The sequence below is a fragment of the Aythya ferina genome (genome assembly GCF_964211825.1).
Source record: "Aythya ferina genome assembly, chromosome: 3".
In the NCBI taxonomy this organism is placed as follows: Eukaryota; Metazoa; Chordata; class Aves; order Anseriformes; family Anatidae; genus Aythya; species Aythya ferina.
Genome location: NC_140298.1, coordinates 409,769 through 428,019, shown reverse-complemented (window position 1 = coordinate 428,019; position 18,251 = coordinate 409,769). Strand labels below are relative to the sequence as shown.

General features: G+C 49.6%; 1 protein-coding gene across 6 annotated transcripts in view; it reads left to right on the top strand.

The window, feature by feature from the left end:
- The first annotated feature begins 1,818 nt into the window (after positions 1-1,818).
- RIN2 (Ras and Rab interactor 2) overlaps positions 1,819-18,251 on the top strand; it is a 310,183-nt gene continuing 293,750 nt past the window's right edge. For 3 of the 6 annotated variants that reach the window (XM_084514292.1, XM_084514294.1, XM_084514293.1), the window contains exon 1: positions 1,821-2,062. In XM_084514292.1, the coding sequence (XP_084370418.1) occupies positions 1,945-2,062 (118 nt within the window). In that variant the 5' untranslated portion in view covers positions 1,821-1,944. Of the gene's footprint in view, positions 2,063-18,251 lie in introns of all 6 variants that reach the window. The other 3 variants (XM_084514296.1, XM_084514283.1, XM_084514291.1) reach the window with 3 other exon arrangements.

Genomic DNA, 18,251 nt, shown 5'->3' with positions numbered 1-18,251 from the left:
CAGTGATTTTGTGGTGACTCTCAGGGTAATGTTTTCAAGTAGTTGCAGACTTCAAAAGGGTACAGCTGTAAAAGGAATACCTTTGGGAGCATGCTCATAGTACTCCTGGACATCATCGAGAATGACTTTCACACCCACACCTCCTCTCTCCCTAAAGCTGGATGATTACTATTACATGGTATCAACCAAGAGCAAACAATGAGACAGGCACAACCTTTCATAAATTGTGGCAATTTATTTTAGTGCTTGATAGTGCTATAGGTTTCAGGGTATTAAAGGCCATAGGATAAAACCTGCCCTGCCAGTGGGAAGGGAGTGTTTCCTACATGGAAAACAAAACAAAACAAAACAAAACCAACAAAGTAAGCAGAACACAACTTCCATAGTTCCATTCTAGGACAGCTGTTAACTCACTGTATTTACTGTCTGGATGGGAACTGGCTCTGGCTTACCCAGAGCCAACAGGGACAGCAGCATTTCCGAAGTTGTGCGTCTGGGCACAATCGATAAGTCTTTAGAAGCAGTGTTCAAAGCTGACAACCCTGCTTAAGTTAAGGATTGTGAGAAGCCCCCAGAGGGCAGGGGCTAGAAGCCAAGTGCATAATGGGAGGCCAGCCCCAAAGCGAGGCCCCACTAATGAGTGTTTAGTAACTAATCGAGATGAATGAGGCTGATGTTATTTCTGCATCTAGCCATAGCAACTGTTGGTTAATACTTAGACTGTAGGAACAGTCTTCTTGCACGTTTCTCTGATCTAAATGTGGATCTCCAGCCAAAAAGCATTTCGCTGTCGGGAAGGGTACTATGTGGTGCACGGTGGCCCTCTCAGGTGTGAACTCTGGCCATTCAGGGTGCAGGAGGGTTGCCCTGCAGCCTTCTGGGCTCCATGAGCAACTCGTGAGCACCACTGGGAGCCACGGAGTGGCTGGGCTAGGCCAGGCCACCACCAGAAAGTGTTCTCCATGCTGCTGCCTGCAGCCTAAGTTTTTGTCAGAAGCACTCTAACTTGAAACGATAAAACGTTTGAAATATTTTTGGAGGGTTCTGTCATTGCATCCGTCTCCTTTGATTTAATTCAGCATGTTCGCACTGAAGACAGTGCTGCCTATGCCTTTGTGCTCTCTCCTCCCGTCGATTGCAGCCGTTGCTTGTCTGTGTCTGCAGCTCACTCGTCGGGATGCTGGGGCTGGGTGCCCTGGAGGTCCCGCGCGGTGCCTCCAGTTTCGGGGATGCCAGGCTGAACCGGGGCGCTGCCGGAGCTTCGCTCTGTGCCCGCAGACAGTCGTGTCACGCAGCCTCGGCGCCCTTCCTGAGGAGCAGGGATGATGGCGTTTCCTCAAATGTGCGCGGTCCGCCGGTCCGGGCGCGGCCACCACGCACGTGCTGCGGCGGTGCGGTAAGGGAAGGAGGGAGGGCGGCTCGGGGCCGGCTCCGCAGGTTGAGCGGAGCACCGAGGGGGCCGTCACGTCCCCCTCCCCGCCGCACCACGGGCCGGGGTTGCCGCGGGGCCAGGCTGGTGAGCCCCGGCGGGCGGGCGGGAGACTCCAGGCCGCTCGGGGCTGTCGCTGAGCCGCAGCGGATGAGGGGCGAGGGGTGAGGACGCGACGCCGGGGGCAGCCGCGAGCAACATGACACCCACGACCGGGACGCACCGGGAGCCGCGGCGGGGGCCGGCGGGCCCAGCTCCCCCCCCCGCCCGCCCAGGAAACCGCCCCGAGCGGCGGAGGGGGCCGGGCGCGTAGGGGGCCGGCCGGTTCCGCGCCCCGCTGCTGCCGTGCCTCGCCATCCCTCCCGGCACGCCGGGCCGCGCCCGCTGCCCGTGCCGCGCAGGGGCGGGCGGCGGCGGCGGCGACGGGGGGGAGGCGGGCGGGGGCGGCGCTGCGGCGCCCGGCTCGGCTCGGCTCGGCGCGGCGCTCGGGAGCGGAGCGGAGCGCGTTGTCCGCGATGGGCGCCTCGGCGGCGGAGCGTCGGCGTCGGCGGCGCGGGGAGCTGCTGCGGGGACAGCTGGGCGCCCTGGCCGCCCTGGCTCTGCTCCTGGCCGGCTGCGCAGCCGGCCGCGGCGGTGAGTAGCGGCGGGGCCGGGGGCTGCCTCTGGGGGGCGGCCGGGCCGCGCCGCCGCCTCCTCGTTCTCCTCGTCCTCCTCCTCTTCCTCCTCCTTCTTCTCCTCTTCCTCTTCCTCCTCCCGCCGCGGCCCCTCGGCTGCCCCGGGAGCGGCGGCGGCGGGAGGCGCCTGGGGGCGTTGGGGCGAGCCCGCGGGGGGCTCCCCGGGGGCTGGGGGGGCGGACACGGCACTTCCCGGCAGCGGGGTCCCGGGGGGCGGGCGGCACGGGGCGGCCTCGCGGGGAGGCGGCGGGTCCCGGTCCCGGTCCCGGTCCCGGTCCCGGTCCCGGTCCCGGTCCCGGTCCCGGTCCCGGTCCCGGTCCCGGTGCGGGTCCTGCCCCGCCGGCATCGCGCCTCGCAGTCGCGGAGCAGCCCGCACACCAGGTTCGTTTCCCCGCGGCGGAGCATCGCGTCCCTCTCCGCGGCTCGGATTTGCTTTTTAAATAAATAGACGCGTCTTAAGGGGTGTCTGGCGTGCTGCGAGGAATGCTGCGCTGATGTTTAGGAAAGAGTGCAAACGCTATCTGGGACCCGAGCACGATGCTTTATGGAGCGAAACAATGCCTGGATGGGTTTTTAAGTTTTTGGACTTTAATTCCTTCAGTTAATCAGATTTTTTGCCTTTTTTTTTTTTTTTTTTTTTTTTTGTGCATGTACTGAAAGTTATCCGTGTTTTTCACAAAGGTGGTGGTTGGTTGCCTCTGCAAGTGAGGTCAGGAAAGGTAAATGTCAGCTCATCGTGAGCAAACAGCAGTGCATGTGTGCGCTGAGGTACACTTTTGCCAGCACACATGCGGTGTACACCAGCGTGTGATACGCATGCCAGCACTGTGAAGGCCACCAGTGGCAGCATGCCTGCCTGATGTGCCCCACGCGGAGGCCAGGAGTCAGCTGCAGTCCAGCTGCCCACTGCTTGCCCACGCCATGTGATACGCTTTCAGGTGGTGTGGCAACACAAAATTCAGACCTGCTCTAAACTGGGCACAGGGAGCACTCATCTTCCTGAAGGGTGGTGTGAACTCCCATCCTCTGCTTTGCTCTTCTTGAGCATGGTATTCCTGCTGATGTGAAAGGGAGCTCCATCCATTGAGTGAATGCGACAGAGACTGCAGAGGTCCATACTGCAGATAAATTTTTTCACCATTTTACTAAAACTGCCCAAAGCGTTCCCTAGCAGGCACTGCTAGCCCTTGTTGGGGCTCTCTTTGTTCTGATTGAATTCATGAGAGCATCTCACATCATCTGTGACTGGAGCTAGCTCAGAATAAATCCTGTATTAGAGGTAGCATTTGGTGTGATTGATGTAGCCCCCTGCATGCTGGTGGCTGTACAGAACCAAAAGGGAGATGAGAGGAATGGTTGCGCGGGTGGAGGTTTTGAACAGCACCCTCTGGGTCTGCTGCCTCATCATCAGGATGCAGGTTGCTGGGCTCTATAGGAGTGGTGGTCACAGCCTGCAGCCTGCGTGCTCTAGAGCTTGTGTCGTGGTAGGGGGTGGAAAGATGCATTTTAATTTAGCAATTTGAAATTCTCTCCTCTAAAACAATGTGATTTTGGAGGGAACGCAAACTTTTGTCTGGAGTTTAGCGCCTTTGTGTCACATCACATCACCCTTCCTATCCCTGAGGCTGGATTGCAGGGGTCAGCAGACTCAGCCTCTGCTCCTGGGGCAGTGCTCAGCAGATTGAGAATGTGGTCTTCAGAATCTGATGGTGCCATGAAGTTGGTCTCATTACCCTCAGTTGCCATCTCTGTGCCAGCTGAGGTGGCCACAGCCTGGATCCAGAGGAGTGCAGCTTTTGAATTCATGGGTAACCCGTGGTTGCTGAGGGCTGTGAGGTGCTGAGCCCTTCTCCAAAGGCAGACGTGCCTGCGTCTGCCTGCAAGGAGTAGGCTGGGGCTCTTTCTGTGGAGGCAGGTAACCACACTGTCTGGTGGGTGTGCTGTTGGGAGCAGATGGCTCTGGAGGACAGAGTTCAAGCTCTGGGTTTCTTTTCTGGTGGCTCTGCTGCTTCTCTGCGTGACTTGGTCTCTCTGGGTCTCGTTTGGCCAGGTCTCTAAAACGAGGCCTGCTTTTTAAGCCACTTTGAGATCTCCTGGTACTAAATGATGTGTAATAGCAAAGTGCTATAATGTTGTAATGTTTATATGAAGGTCATTCCAGAGGCCTTTATGTTCTACAAGGCTTGGACATTCGAAAAATGTATAAAGCGCAAGTTAAGAAGAAATCCAAGTTCACAAAGTTCATCCTAGCAGTAAAAGTACAGCTGGATTGCCTTTTTCCCTCTTCCAGGCACAGCGTAAATCTGTGGTTGTGCTTTGACTTCAAGGAAGTCACACTGGTAAGTCAGAGGTGTAACTGAGAGTAAATCCAGCTCTACAGACCCGAAACACAGTAGCCTGGAATGCCTTGTGCTTTTCAGTCTGCTAAATGGGACTGGAGCTGAAGGCAAGTTCTAAAAACCATCTCATTAACTTGAACAATATAAATGACTTCTAAAACTCTGCCCAAATCTGCCATCCTTAGAGAAAGAGAGAAAGTATGAGGTTTTTTTTCTATTTTTTTTCCCCACACACATCAATCTGACTCTTAAGATGTCACTTGTAAAGAGAGGTGTGAGTGGAGAGGATCTTTCATTTCATAAGACCATCTTTCAAACTGCAATGATTCAGGTTTTTTGAAAGAAGCTGCTGAGTCAGGCCTTTTACCAGGTTGCTCTCACGGGCAGGAGAAAAAACAGGGGCAACAGTCAGTGGGATTTTTTTCTTCTTTCTGTGCATGCTTGTTTTTGGCAGGATGGTAAGGAAAAGCTGGGTCTGAATCTGCAGCCCTTACTCATAGGGATAGGCACATCCAAGCAAACGGAATTGCCTGCGTGATTCAAGCATGGAAGATCCGGGTTGCTTTTAAGTCTTGTTCTAACTTGACAGGAATGAAGCACTCAGAATGGTGAGGCAAGGCCTGCTGGGTGCGTTTTGACTAGCCCGGGGACTTACTCTTAATCCAGAGCTCCGGCTGTTCTCCCAGGATGGCAGTTGCTCAGTCTGTGCGGGCTATGAGCGGCTGCGAGCATCCATGTCACAACAGCAGGCTTACAGCCAGCCTCTCCACAATCCTGTGCATTGTGGGGAAGGTTGGGAGCAAATGCCCTGGTGCGTCCTCGTTCCATCTCTGCACTGGCTGGAGAAGCTCGCAGGACAGGGATGAACCACGTAGGCTGTTCCCTTCTGACTGCTTTGTCATGGGCCCTGCCTCACAGGGCTTTTCCTTGCAGATCTCTTTACTGCCAAAATAGCAGTGAAGACCCTTGGCGTGACAGATCCTGGTCCTCTAGCTGGGAGTTAAGTGAAAACTCCCTGATTTCATTTGAATGTTTAGGTTTGCTCAAACCAAGAAACCCAAACCAAACTTCAGAGGTTATACAATGAAAGCACAAGAGCAGTTGTTTTCCTCACCTCTTCAGTGATGCGGGAACTGCATGAGAGTAATCCTAGCCCAGATGTAATGCTGTAATCGCTGGACCCCTGGATATGGGAATTTACCCTCATAAACTAGGGAGAGGTGTCAGGCCAGAGCATGGTATGTGACCTCTTTGGCAGGGAGCTTGTTTGGCTTCGCAGGAAATGATTTGTTCATTTGTTTAGTTCTTGTTCAAGGTCCCGCACCAGCGGCAGGCAGAGTAAAGTCTCCTATGTGGCCAGCTGGCAACTTGGGGGCTGGCAGGGCAGGTGTGTGTTGGGAGCACCTGGGGGGACATGCCAGAAGGTGGGCTCAGCCCTCAGCCCGAGCCTGTGGCACTGGCACAGTGGGGCTCGTGTGCTGGACTGAGCCTTAGCCTTGTTTTGGGGTCTCCACAAAGTGCCCTGAAAATGTCGAAATCTCCATACATGCCAGCTTTTGGAGCCTCTTGGTGAAACTGCTGCAAAACCATGGGGATGCGTGCTGGGCTGGACGCCTTGCTGGAGCTGTTTGAGGTAAATGCACCCCACTGCCTACAGTTACTGGATCGTGGATCTTGGGATGTGGATACAGGATGCTCAGGAATGGGTTCAGTGTGGCACGAAGGCAAACAGTCACTGGCCTCCCCAGTGGTTTGTAACAGAGTGAATGCAAGGCTGCGAGGCCAGGAACAGCAGAATGGCTCAGCTGCTGTTATTTCCTCAGTGCCTGTGAAGGCAGATAGGCTGGTGGCTCCTTGTCTGCCCGTGCTGATCTAACTGCAAATGATCAGTCCTACCCTGTGCTGCTGGTGGCTGCTCCTTCCCTCGGAGCCTTCTTTTACATGGGCTCTGTCATTTCTGCGTCCCTTGTCTGAGTCTTTTTGGCAAGATAACCCAGCAGAAAACTAGCTCAGTATAAATAAAGGAAGTCTGATGCCAAATCAGCACACTGAAATGACACAGTGAGGATTTGACGCTCCAGGGCTGAACAAGAGTCCTTGGGTGGTGCCTGAGGTCAGGGTGGCCTGGCATATGGTAAGGCTGGCCTGTTCTGTTGATTTTCTCTAAGCCCAGTTTCAGGAGGTCCCTCCTGCAGCTAATCTTCAATGGTCCTTAATGTGGAGAAGGCTGCCTGGTCGCACTGACCGTTTTTGGTCACACTGTCAGAAGGAAGGACTTGGTTGGACCCGTCAAATATATATGGGATGTACTCATGGCTGTAGCCTCCTGGGAGTGTGTCAGGGAAAAAATCTGCCTTGGGATGGGAGAATGTTGATGAGATCAGCCGCCAGCACTGCAGCTGGGGAATGTGCCTTGCCCCTCAAGGTGGCCCTGCTTCCAAGGGCATTTTTCTCTGGTTTGTCTATGTCCTTCTTTCTTTAAATTGATGGCAACTGCACGGTAGCAAGAGAAATAATCCCTGCTCCCCCCCTTTTAAATTGTATTACTTTACTTTTTTTTCCCCCGTTTCTCTGTCTTGGGAGTGAAATAAGTTACCCATTGAATCTAGCTTTCCAGTCTACAAGAAGCATAGCAAATGTAGTTTTCATAGAGGCTTCTTTTTCTTAAAGAAAAGAGCCAGATCTCATGAAATCCGTCACTGAAAACTTTGGAGGTATATTTTTGTTTGTTTGTTTGTTTTCCAAACGAAAACCACATGGGGTTCATGGAGCATTCAGCCTGAGGGATGCATCTGGTTACTCCTTTTACTTAGAAGCCAGTGCAACTCCTTCAGCCAGTTTCTGCAAAAATGTAGGTTTCTTCCACAGGCACAATGAGTGTCTGCTGAGCTGCCTTGGGAGTCTGCATCTTGCTGCCACAGGGCTATGTTTTGCCACCTGTTGTAAAGCACACCACAAGATTTTTGTTATTATTTTTTTTTTTTTACAGCTGGCAAAAAGACAGTTGAGTTATATTGCTGCACTTTTGGAGGAAAAAAGACAACAACTCACTTTGCTCTTTTGCTCCATGCCCTTCTCTAGAAAAATCTTTAAGCATCAAATTTTAAAAAGCACTGGGGATTTTCAAAAGCTTTGTTCTGCTCTAGGTTTTACCTTTAATATCACCAAGAGTCAAGTCAGACCAGTGCCCAGGAGCCTTTGGTAACCTCATCCTAATTATTTTCCGCTACTGTGGCTGTATGGGAAGGGGCAGTGGGCGTGCCCTAGTGTGGGCAGGATGTTTATAGTCCTGCCGTTTTATTCATTATGTCCTGTAGACACACTTTGGGAAAAATTAAGGTTTCTCAATGAGTAAATCCTTGTGGCTGGTCTGCACCAAAGTGGAATTACTCACAGCATCAAAGGGAACTTCTTTGAAATTGAAAGCAGTAAGTGTGTGTAATTTGCAGTTCATGAATGGATTCCTAAAAGGATTAAGGTGTCTTGCCTCCACCTTTCTACGGGATTGTTGCTGGACTGTTAGACTCCTCCGGCTTTCAACAGTTTGTCCTTGTGTTATTTACTGCCAAGGGCATCCTGAGTAGGGTTTTTGCAGTTTGCTACTTGAAATCCTAAGGGGCAGTTCCATCACCCTTTATTGTGTCTCCCAACAAAGTTTACGTCATCTTTCCTTGCCTTGTCTTCCACAGATGGTTATGACTCTATGACAGTAGGAAAAGTGTCTTTTCAGGATAGACTTAGATCTGATTTTGCTGGCTTGGAAACTGATAGCAATGAAGCTGCCTTGATATGGGGGTGGCCATGGAATCAGACCACCAGACTGCACCTCATGTTTTTGCAGCATGTGGAGGCTTCCATTGCTTTGGCAATGGAGCCAGCTAGATCAAAGGAGCATCTGTACCTCCATGAGACATTTGGAATATACAGTGAATGTGTTCATACCAAGCATGGCTGTATTTCAGTGTAACGCTCACATTTAAAAATGAAATGGGTACAAATAACATCTCCAGATGTTATTTGGAAGCAGGCAGAGAAGACTGGAAATGAGGGTGTTTCTTTGTGTTTAATTGTCTTGGTTGGTATGGAAGGACGAAGGAGGAAAGTGAGCAGAATGGGCCGCTGCATCCAGCACAAAGGGCTGATGAATAGAAGCTCCCGGCAACTGGAGACAACCTCAGGCTGGATTAAAAGCTGCAGCTTGACGTGGACTGACGATGTTTAAGTGGAAATTTTTTGGGCAGTATCTCTGAGACAGGGAGCTCTGCACAAGGGTTCCAGGGAGGAGTCCTAGGTCCTGTTCTTCTGAAAAAAGGGAGTTATTGAAGAGGAGTCCAAATGTGGTGTCCAGGGAGAAGGCTATGTGGGACAGTACTTGCTGGGTCTTAGTTTGCCTTATATGGACTTTTTTGGCTAATGGGGACTATTAAAGAGGTGGGATTGAATGTCATCTGCCTCCAGGCCTTGCCTGTGGGAAGCGGCTGGTCCCCAACTCCTGCTCAGGACCTGGAAACTTCCTGCAGGCCCAGAGAGAGGGGATAAGGAGCATGTCTTGAGTCCTGCCTGCTGCCCCACACCATCCTCTCGCTCAGCTTTGCAGGCTGCCTTTAGCAGTGCTGGGTCACAGGTGCTGTGTTGGTGGATGTGAGTTTGTGTGTAAAGAAGGGCATATACCTTACAGAGAGGAAAAACGCTCTTATGCACAAGGGAGTGTCAGGACTCATTTGGAGGCACAGATTTAGTTGTTTTGAAACATTCCTTTGCTGAGCTGTGAACTGAACAGCTGTGCTAAGTGGCTGAGATTCACAGTCTGATCTGACCTTTCTATACCTCCAGTAGTGTGTGCAGTACTTTGGATAACAGCCATGTTTGTGTGTCCATAGGCAGTTAGGCCCTGATCCAGGAGGCAAGTGCTTAACTTGCAGCATGTAAGGTGATGTGGTTGACTTGAAGCAGGCTCGTGTGTATGTAAGGTTAACCAGATCCTTGCTCACTCGAGCTGTTCCTCGGTCCACAGCCTTTTCTCAGGAATAAGGCAAGTAAGCGTAGCCTCAAATTATAAAGCGGGAAAACTGAGAGATGAGAGGAGTTACCAGGGTACTCCCAGCAGAGGAATGACAGAGGTCCTGATGGAGTGCAGATCTGCAGATTTATGCCTCGTCCACAGTGCACTGACACATCCTTACAAATCAGCTGCTGGAAGTCTCTTGTGGCCCCATGGTGGTCGAGGAAGAAGCGCACAGCCAGAATGCTCTGTGTAAACGTAGTATATCTTATCTTTTACGATGGTGGAAGAGGGGAAGGACATGTGTTTGGATGGTGCTGAGCATGCTCTTCTGAAGAAACTGTGGGATGCCAAGCTTTGTCCTCAGTGTTTGGTCCTGCAGCATGTATCACCTATTAAACAAGAACTGCAAACAAATTTTAATAGCTCAATTGTGAAAGAGCCTGCTAAAAACTAGGAAAAGAATCTTTTTGATATGCAAGCCAAAAACATGCTAACTGAACTACAAACAACCAAAAGGTCTGCTATTAAAATAATTCTCTTTCAGAGATGGACTCAGCAGCTTTTTTTTTTTTTTTTTTTTTTTTCCCTAAGATGGCCAGAACATCCTGCAACAGAAAGCAGGGGGAAAAATGAGCCTTACATGGACATTCCTTTCTCCTCAGAGAAGATCTGCCCTCCAGTTATTAGTGCACCTCCTTGCAGTAGTCAGTTTTTATTTCACCAGCTCACAGAATGGGACAGAAAGGAACTTTTTAAAATGAGCACTGAATGCACCAACAGAGCACAACTGTTTATTTTTAGGGACAGAAGAACTTAGGCCGTTCCAATTGACAGTGCACAAAGTGAAGTGTGTACTAAAAGGCTCACAGCGTTTTATTTCTATTGTTAAAGACGAATAGGCGTGTATGATGTGCAACTCCACAAGGTGGTGGCAAACAGAACTGATAAATGCTTTTGTGCTTGGTAAATACCAGGCCGTGCAGGAGCTGGTGAGGATTCTGGCCACAATCCAGCTTGACACATATGCTGTGCTTCCTTCCCAGATACTGAGGTGCTGTTGCAGAGCTCAGTACAGAGGACGCTTTGGAGCCTTACCAAACTGCACAATCGGGAGAGATCAGTGGTGGGGTGGCATAAAGTCTTCCCATGTAGTGTGCTGGACAGCTGGTTGGACTGGTCACTTGACGTAACCAACATATGGTACCATGGTTACGGTTTTTCAGCTGAACATGCATTGTGTCTCAGGTTGAGCAGAGGCCATCCTGCCACAGTCTGTACTGGCTTCTACTGGATTTATCACAAACCCTGTTACAAAAAATGAGCTAAAAAGACCCTTATCTCAAAGGGCTTCCAGCCCAAGGAAATGTTATATACAGCTTGTTGTTGATATGCTTGTTCAACAGGTTAAATCAGTTGTACCTACAGCAAGGTATTACTAGCTATGGACTCCTCCTCAGACAGCAGCGTCATAGGAGGGGGGGGAAAGGGAGAGGAAGAAGAGGTGATTCTATTTATTTATTTATTTATTTATTTTTTAAAAAAAGTTAATTTGACTGCTGACTGCAAAGACAAATAAATGGACTTATTCTTGCACTAAATCAAAGGAGGCTACAAATCAAGCTTGTTTAGAAGTGGAACAGTTTTCCAAGAACATAACTAAGTAATGTAAAAGCCTCTTAAATCAAAAAGCAATCCAAAGATGGGTTGCAGGAGTTCGGTCTTGTTGCTCGCAGCTGTCCTTCCTGCACACGATGTTGACACCGTCAGTAAGTTTCACAGCCATGTCCAAGCTCATTGTGCTTGAGGGGGAAGGCGTGTGGCCTCAGGAGCTGTCCTACAGGCTCCAGCCAGTGCTGCAGCTGGAGCTCCACCTCGAGGCAGAGCTGGTGCCACATCCAGGGTGGGAGAGACCTGTGTGGGACTGTATGTGAGAGGTGCTTCTTTAAGGATCCCGGCTGAGCATTGGTTGCACGCCTGACCAGCAGGGTGTCTGAGCATGCTGCATGCCACAGCGTCCGTGCTGTGGAGTGGGTGGTGGATCTCCCTCAGCGTGGCATGGGAGGCACAGGGGGCCCAGGGCTAAGCGCCATGGAGCCATTCAGCCATGGTGTGAGGGCGGAGGCCCCGGTGAGGTTGAGCAGGGCTGTTAGAATCAAGGTGCCTTCCTGTGCTGCCAGGCATGTCCCCACGCCCTGCAAAGGTATCAGGGTTGGATGTTGTTGTTGCAGCATGTCCCTGGGGGACATGAGGCCTGCATGGGGACAGGGGCAGGGGAAGGGCTCTCCAGTACAGGAGAGGAGGCCGCTGGGCAGTGTGTGGGGTAGCTCAGGCTGTCTGTGAGGAGGACAGGAAGATGTCTGGGTGCTGGGGTTCACCACCTCCTGGTGGGGCAGGGAGGAAGGTCTGTCTTGGTGAATCCCAAGTTCCCCCTGAAGTCCAGGATTTCTGCAGGGAAGTATCAGGTATTCGGCATCAAGTACAATGGACAAGCACTCCTGCATGCCACTGGTGATGAAAGCAGGTTTAGAGAGAAATTTGAGAAGATTTTGGAAAGATGATGAAACTTAAAAGGAGAGGAATCAAAAAAAGTACCAATCATCACCCATTGCTCTATGCTAAAATTTATGCTAAAATTAATCCTTAGGGATTTTGCGTCAGCTAATGTGTAATAGGCTGTGAAATAAAACTACAGCATTGGTGGTTTTGTTTTTAAAGCCTTGATCATAAGGTTATTTTTCAAAAATACCAAAGGCTTTTTGTTTCATCATAGTGAAAAACATATGTAATTTCCAAGGGCAGTGTGAGTTGTGTGAATTTAACTACCTGTCTCGTACAGTACCACTTGCACATTTTCAAGGTATCTTAGAAGCCAAGCTGCTATCAGTTGGCAGTGCTGTTTGAAAAGGGAGGCTGAGGACCAAGGGACTGTAGTACTAGAGTCTCAAATTGTTTAAATTGACTTTGGTGGCACAGTGCCAGCTGACACCAGCTGAGAATCTGGACAGAACAACTTGTCCAAGGTGACCTCACACAGCAAAGCAGTGGATTAAACTTGGGTCTGCAGAATCTCACTTCAGGGTAAATAAGGAATGCATATCGCATCTTGAAGGGTCCTGCACTTCTTAAAGCCTTATAAAGAAAGGAGTGTGTCAAACACTTGATTCTTGTATGATGCAGAGTATCTCCTTTTTGTGCCAGCATCTCTGGTTAAAAATATAATTTTTTTATAGTATTATTTATTTCCCTGAAAATACTGTGGAAAGTTCCAGTTTGGGATTTTACTACAAAGACGCTCTTCCTCTACGAGTGGGTGCCTGAATTGAGCTGGGCCAGGCTCATCTCTCAGAGGCTGAGATACTGCTGCACTGCTCACAATTGGTTCCTGCATGTGCTTTGCATCTGCTTTTTGTGTCTGCCTCATTTTGCATGTAGGGAACCATTACCAAGGTGAAAAGAGCAAGAATGTAGAGAGCCATTTGGACAGGGAGTGTCCATTCACATCACCCCCTTGCAGGGATAGGCAGCCTTTTAGTTGGTCTGCAAATAAAACTCCGCAAACCTCAGTCAAGGCTTAGTGCAGAAAACTTTCTACAAAGTTTCTGAAAGGTTAATGTTACTATCACCCTGTAAGTACATCTCAGGGCTAGTCTAAAATCTACTGAAATCAGTGATGGTGTTCTCTTGATTTCAAAGGTGACAAAGATTGTATTGAGTCCTCACTTGTTTTTGGGGTGAAGTTTTCAGAAAGTGTTTTTCAAGGATTGACATGACATTTTTTGTTCTCTGCTTTCCGTGTTTCTGAATATTTAGATGGCATCAGAGACCATTATCTTTCTCGTGCTGTTTTCTCACTGGTGGAAGGGGAAAGATCAGAAAAGACAGGGCTGATCTAGCTTTTGCTATCTGGAGTTATTCTTTAAGGTCTGTTTGGTTAGACTTTCATGAGTGGGTTGCCACACACCTCTACATCATCATACCATTTTCTTCTCCATCCCTTGCTCAGAGTCTCCTGAGGTGGTTACAAGTCTGCGCTGGACCTGTACCACTCACAGATCCCAGATGGGAATCTGACTTCTGATGCCCTCCATGCCTCTGCAGTGGGGCAGGGGGAGCGTGGCTCCCAGCTGAGGCATGGTACTCCCTGGGAGTGTGCTCTGTTGAGTTGTATGCCTTGGTGAAAGAGCTGATCTGTGTGCTCAGCAGAAGAAGACTTGTGATTGCTGAGTCTGATCAGAAGATAAAATCTTCTAAAGTGTGATTTATCCGTGTTGAGTGATAAACATACGTGTTAGTTCTGTTAAGCTAGTGAAGTTGCCCAAAATATGGATATTAATTATGACTGTGTGTCTTCTTGTGCATTACCAGGGCTCCTCAGAAAAGAGCTGAAAGTAGTGTTTCCAAAATTGCAGAGGGGTTTTCCTAGTTTGCATCTAGACAAGCTGACATGAGAATTCACAAGGTGCTTCCTCATTTTTTCTGGAGATTAGTTTCCCTTTTTTTCCTTTTTTCTTTCTTTCTTTCTTTTTTTTTTTTTTCAACCTTTGAATAGTTTTTCAGTAAATGATATATTAGTATTAAAGTGGGAGAGAGAATAAGAGGACTGCAATAAAATGCAGGGTCTGCCAGCAGAGATGCACAGGACTTAATGGCTTGGTTCTCGCTGGAGGGAGTCCTGCAGTTGATTTCCTGATGTGGAAAGTGACCCTGACGGCACAGATCAGAACAAGACAGAAGGACACTAGCTGTGTCCTCCCTGCCCTGTTTATGAGGATCAGCACATGCATCCTCCCCAGGTGTGGGAGACAGCTAGCACCCCTGTGCTAAGATGAGTTTGAACTTCACAGCCAGGTTTGCCTGCAGGAATGAGGACTGACTAGCTCTTAGCTGGGGGAGGAAAAAGGGGCAACCTGAGATAGCTCAGTGGTGACACCTGTTGACTGGGAGAATGGCAGTACTGTTGATCTGTACCAGTGCTCCTGACTGTTACCTGGCTGCTCCATCTCCTGCAAATTCGGTTTATGCCAAAGCTTCTTGAATTCACAGGCACATAAAGGGTTGCACATAGGGGAGCCCTCCTATTTTGGGAGTTTGGGAAGGGGATTAGTGTATCTTTTTTCCTCTCCTGAGTGAACTCTCCTTGAAAAGTACATCCTAGCAAAGGCTATATTACATCTAGAGAAAGCCTGCCCCTACGCTGTTAAATGCTGCTCATGTAGTTGTAGCTTGGCTCAACAAGAGCCTTATTTTTCTGGTAGAACTAACATAAACCTTTCTTATTTTGTTATTTTCCTTTGTAGTGTAGTGTAACTCAGTGTAACTGAGGTCAGCTGCATTCCAGCGTGCCTCACCAATAAACTATACAAGACTATCTTATTGGGAAAAATAAAGCTTCGTGTAGAGCTGTTGTCTAAACTTGGCCTTTTGTCCTTTTTCTCAAGTTCCTCATCAGATAAGTGTCCCCGTAACTGTGCTGTTGTGGTCTGACACAGGCAGAAGCTTTCTGAGATCAGTGTACTGGTACCATCTCTGGGGGTGTGCTCTGGTCCCTTCTCCCTCTCCAGAAGTAAATATTTTTTGGGGGGTAAAAAGTTCTTTAGTCGTCATAATTTCTCCTGGGGCTTCAAGTCTCTCTGTCCTCCCTTGTGAGCTGTGGGCTGTCTGTGGTGGCCTTCTGTGAGCATTGGTGGGGATGTGGTGAAAGCCAGAGCTTTACCTTCCTGCTGGTGTCTGCAGCCTGATGTTTGGTAGCATTTCAAGCCCAGGACATAATTTACACAGCATGAATGACAGCTCAGGGGAAGTCCTGCATGTGGAGAATGAGGGGCTTGCGCTCCAGGTTGGCATGGCAGGTCAGCGCTGTCTGCAGAGAGAGACTCTCTCCTCCCTGGTTGTGTTGACTACTGTTGAGCTTTGCCTGACAAGGGAAGGAACCTTAGGGAAGGAACCTTAGCTGTGGCACCAGTGAGAGCCCCAGCACTAGGACAGGCTGGCCAGGACAGGCAGCTATGGGCCACGAAAGGGATGTAGGAATTAACTTTTCCCTTGCTGTGCTTCTTCCTGCTGTCCCAGGGCTGAGCAGATCATGGGGAAGGGCTCACATGGAGAAGGTACACGCTCTGGGCCCCTCTCACTGAGCTAGGAAGTAACTGCAGTGTAGCAATGAGGAGCTGTAAAGGAAGCAAAAAGTCACCCTAGATTCTCAGCAAATATTGTTTCAATGTCCACGGTCTCTTCCTTCAACTGGCAGTTGTAAAATCCAAATAAAATTGGAAAAACACAAGAATCTGCCTTCCTTGGGGTTTCTTCCCTTAGCTCTGCTCCCATGAAGCTATCTCAGCCAGCTCCTAAGACTTGAATCTGTTTGGTCCCAATTTTGCTGTGAGGAGTGGGATTAACACAGAGGACAACCCTGTTTGCTTGAAAGGTCTGCTATCACCTGCCATTCCCCTGTGTCCTGTCAAGCTGTGATTCTGACAGTACATACTTGGCCTGTTCCTAGCCTGCTTTTTAAAGGGTTGTTAACTGTCCCTGTCCACCCCTGTTCATTGTTATGGGTGGTTTCTACCATGGCACTTTGTCCCTTTCCTTCCCGATTACCAGATGTATTTTTAGATGTTTACTTACTTTTAATAAATGTAAGAAAGAGATGTCCTGAGGCTTTTGTATATATTTGTCTGTAATTAAGGTAGGATTAATTGCTCAAAATTGTTTTTAAGGGACTGTTACGAGATCAGCAGACAGGAGCAATGGATAAAATGCATAATGAATACATTATGTTATAAATAATGGACACAGCCAGTGCACAGGCATCCCTGAAAGGTAATAGCTCTTTCAATATTTAATTAAGCAGGTGCCATAGGGGAAATGCTATATGTCACTAAGGTAATTTTCAGCCTGGCTTAGTGACACATAGATTAGTCTAAATGAGAAACCTGCATGCAGCTGGGACCCCGAGTAGTCATGGTTGATGGTATTCATAGGGAGGTATTTGTTGGCTGGAGAACTGGCAAGAAGGGATAATGTCGAGGGCTAATGAGAGAGGAGATGCTGATAGCAACTGGAAAATGTATTGAAACTAGTGCTTCATTCCTTTATTTTTTTTTTTTTTTTAAATTGAGTTACTGATCTAACAAGGCTTTTGACACCGTCTCCCACAGCATTCTCCTCAAGAAACTGGCTGCTCTTGGCTTGGACTGGCGCACGCTTCGTTGGGTTAGAAACTGGCTGGATAGCCGGGCCCAAAGAGTCGTGGTGAATGGAGCCAAGTCCAGTTGGAGGCCAGTCACTAGTGGCGTCCCCCAGGGCTCGGTACTGGGGCCGGTCCTCTTTAATATCTTCATCGATGATCTGGACGAGGGCATCGAGTGCACCCTCAGTAAGTTCGCAGATGACACCAAGTTAGGTGCGTGTGTCGATCTGCTTGAGGGTAGGAAAGCTCTGCAGGAGGATCTGGATAGGCTGCACCGATGGGCTGAGGTCAACTGCATGAAGTTCAACAAGGCCAAGTGCCGGGTCCTGCACCTGGGGCGCAATAACCCCAAGCAGAGCTACAGGCTGGGAGAGGAATGGTTGGAGAGCTGCCTGGCAGAGAAGGACCTGGGAGTGATGGTGAATAGTTGGCTGAAAATGAGCCAGCAGTGTGCTCAAGTGGCCAAGAAGGCCAATGGCATCCTGGCTTGTATCAGGAACAGTGTGACCAGCAGGGCTAGGGAGGTGATCGTCCCCCTGTACTCAGCTCTGGTGAGGCCGCACCTCGAGTACTGTGTTCAGTTTTGGGCCTCTCGCTACAAGAAGGACATTGAGGTGCTTGAGCGGGTGCAGAGAAGGGCGACAAAGCTGGTGAGGGGCCTGGAGAACAAGTCCTACGAGGAGCGGCTGAGGGAGCTGGGCTTGTTCAGCCTGGAGAAGAGGAGGCTCAGGGGCGACCTTATCGCTCTTTATAGGTACCTCAAGGGAGGCTGTAGCGAGGTGGGGGTTGGCCTGTTCTCCCACGTGCCTGGTGACAGGACGAGGGGGAATGGGCTTAAGTTGAGCCAGGGGAGTTTTAGGTTAGATGTTAGGAAGAACTTCTTCACTGAAAGGGTTGTGAGGCATTGGAACAGGCTGCCCAGGGAAGTGGTGGAGTCACCATCCCTGGAGGTCTTTAAAAGACATTTAGATGTAGAGCTTAGGGAAATGGTTTAGTGGGGACTGTTAGCGTTAGGTCAGAGGTTGGACTCGATGACCTTGAGGTCTCTTCCAACCTAGAAAATTCTGTGATTCTGTAACAGTACATGAAGCCTTGTGCTTGGGTCTGCTCTGTGGAAGAACCAGATTTTCCAAGAAGACGCTCACAGCGATTCCCTCTGGCTCCTGGAGGCTGTTTGCTTGCAGCTAGCTTGTGGAGGGAGCTCCAGACCAGATTCACTTGCTGGCAAATGGTAGCGAGGAGGGTTGAGGGAAGGACCCTGAAACATCTAAAACACTGCGTTGTGGGTTTTCTTGGCCTTTCTCTGAGCTCTTTGTGTGTGGCTCTCCTGTGTTAACTTTTGCCCCGCACGCAGGGGATAAAATACATTAGTGCAGTGAATTAAATTTTGCAGAGAAGGTGGCGAAGCATCAATTGTGAGGCCAGCTGGCTGCCCTTCAGCATGCTCTTATCTGTGGTAAAAGTTGAGTCTGGTGGGTATTGCCCATCCTAAGCCCTAGCTTTGCACTTCTGTGTGTAAGTATAGGTTCACACTTCCTATCTCCTCCATGCTGTCATTTCATTATGTTTTGCACTGGCTTTTGCACTAGCTCTATTGCAATTTCACCTGTGCCAA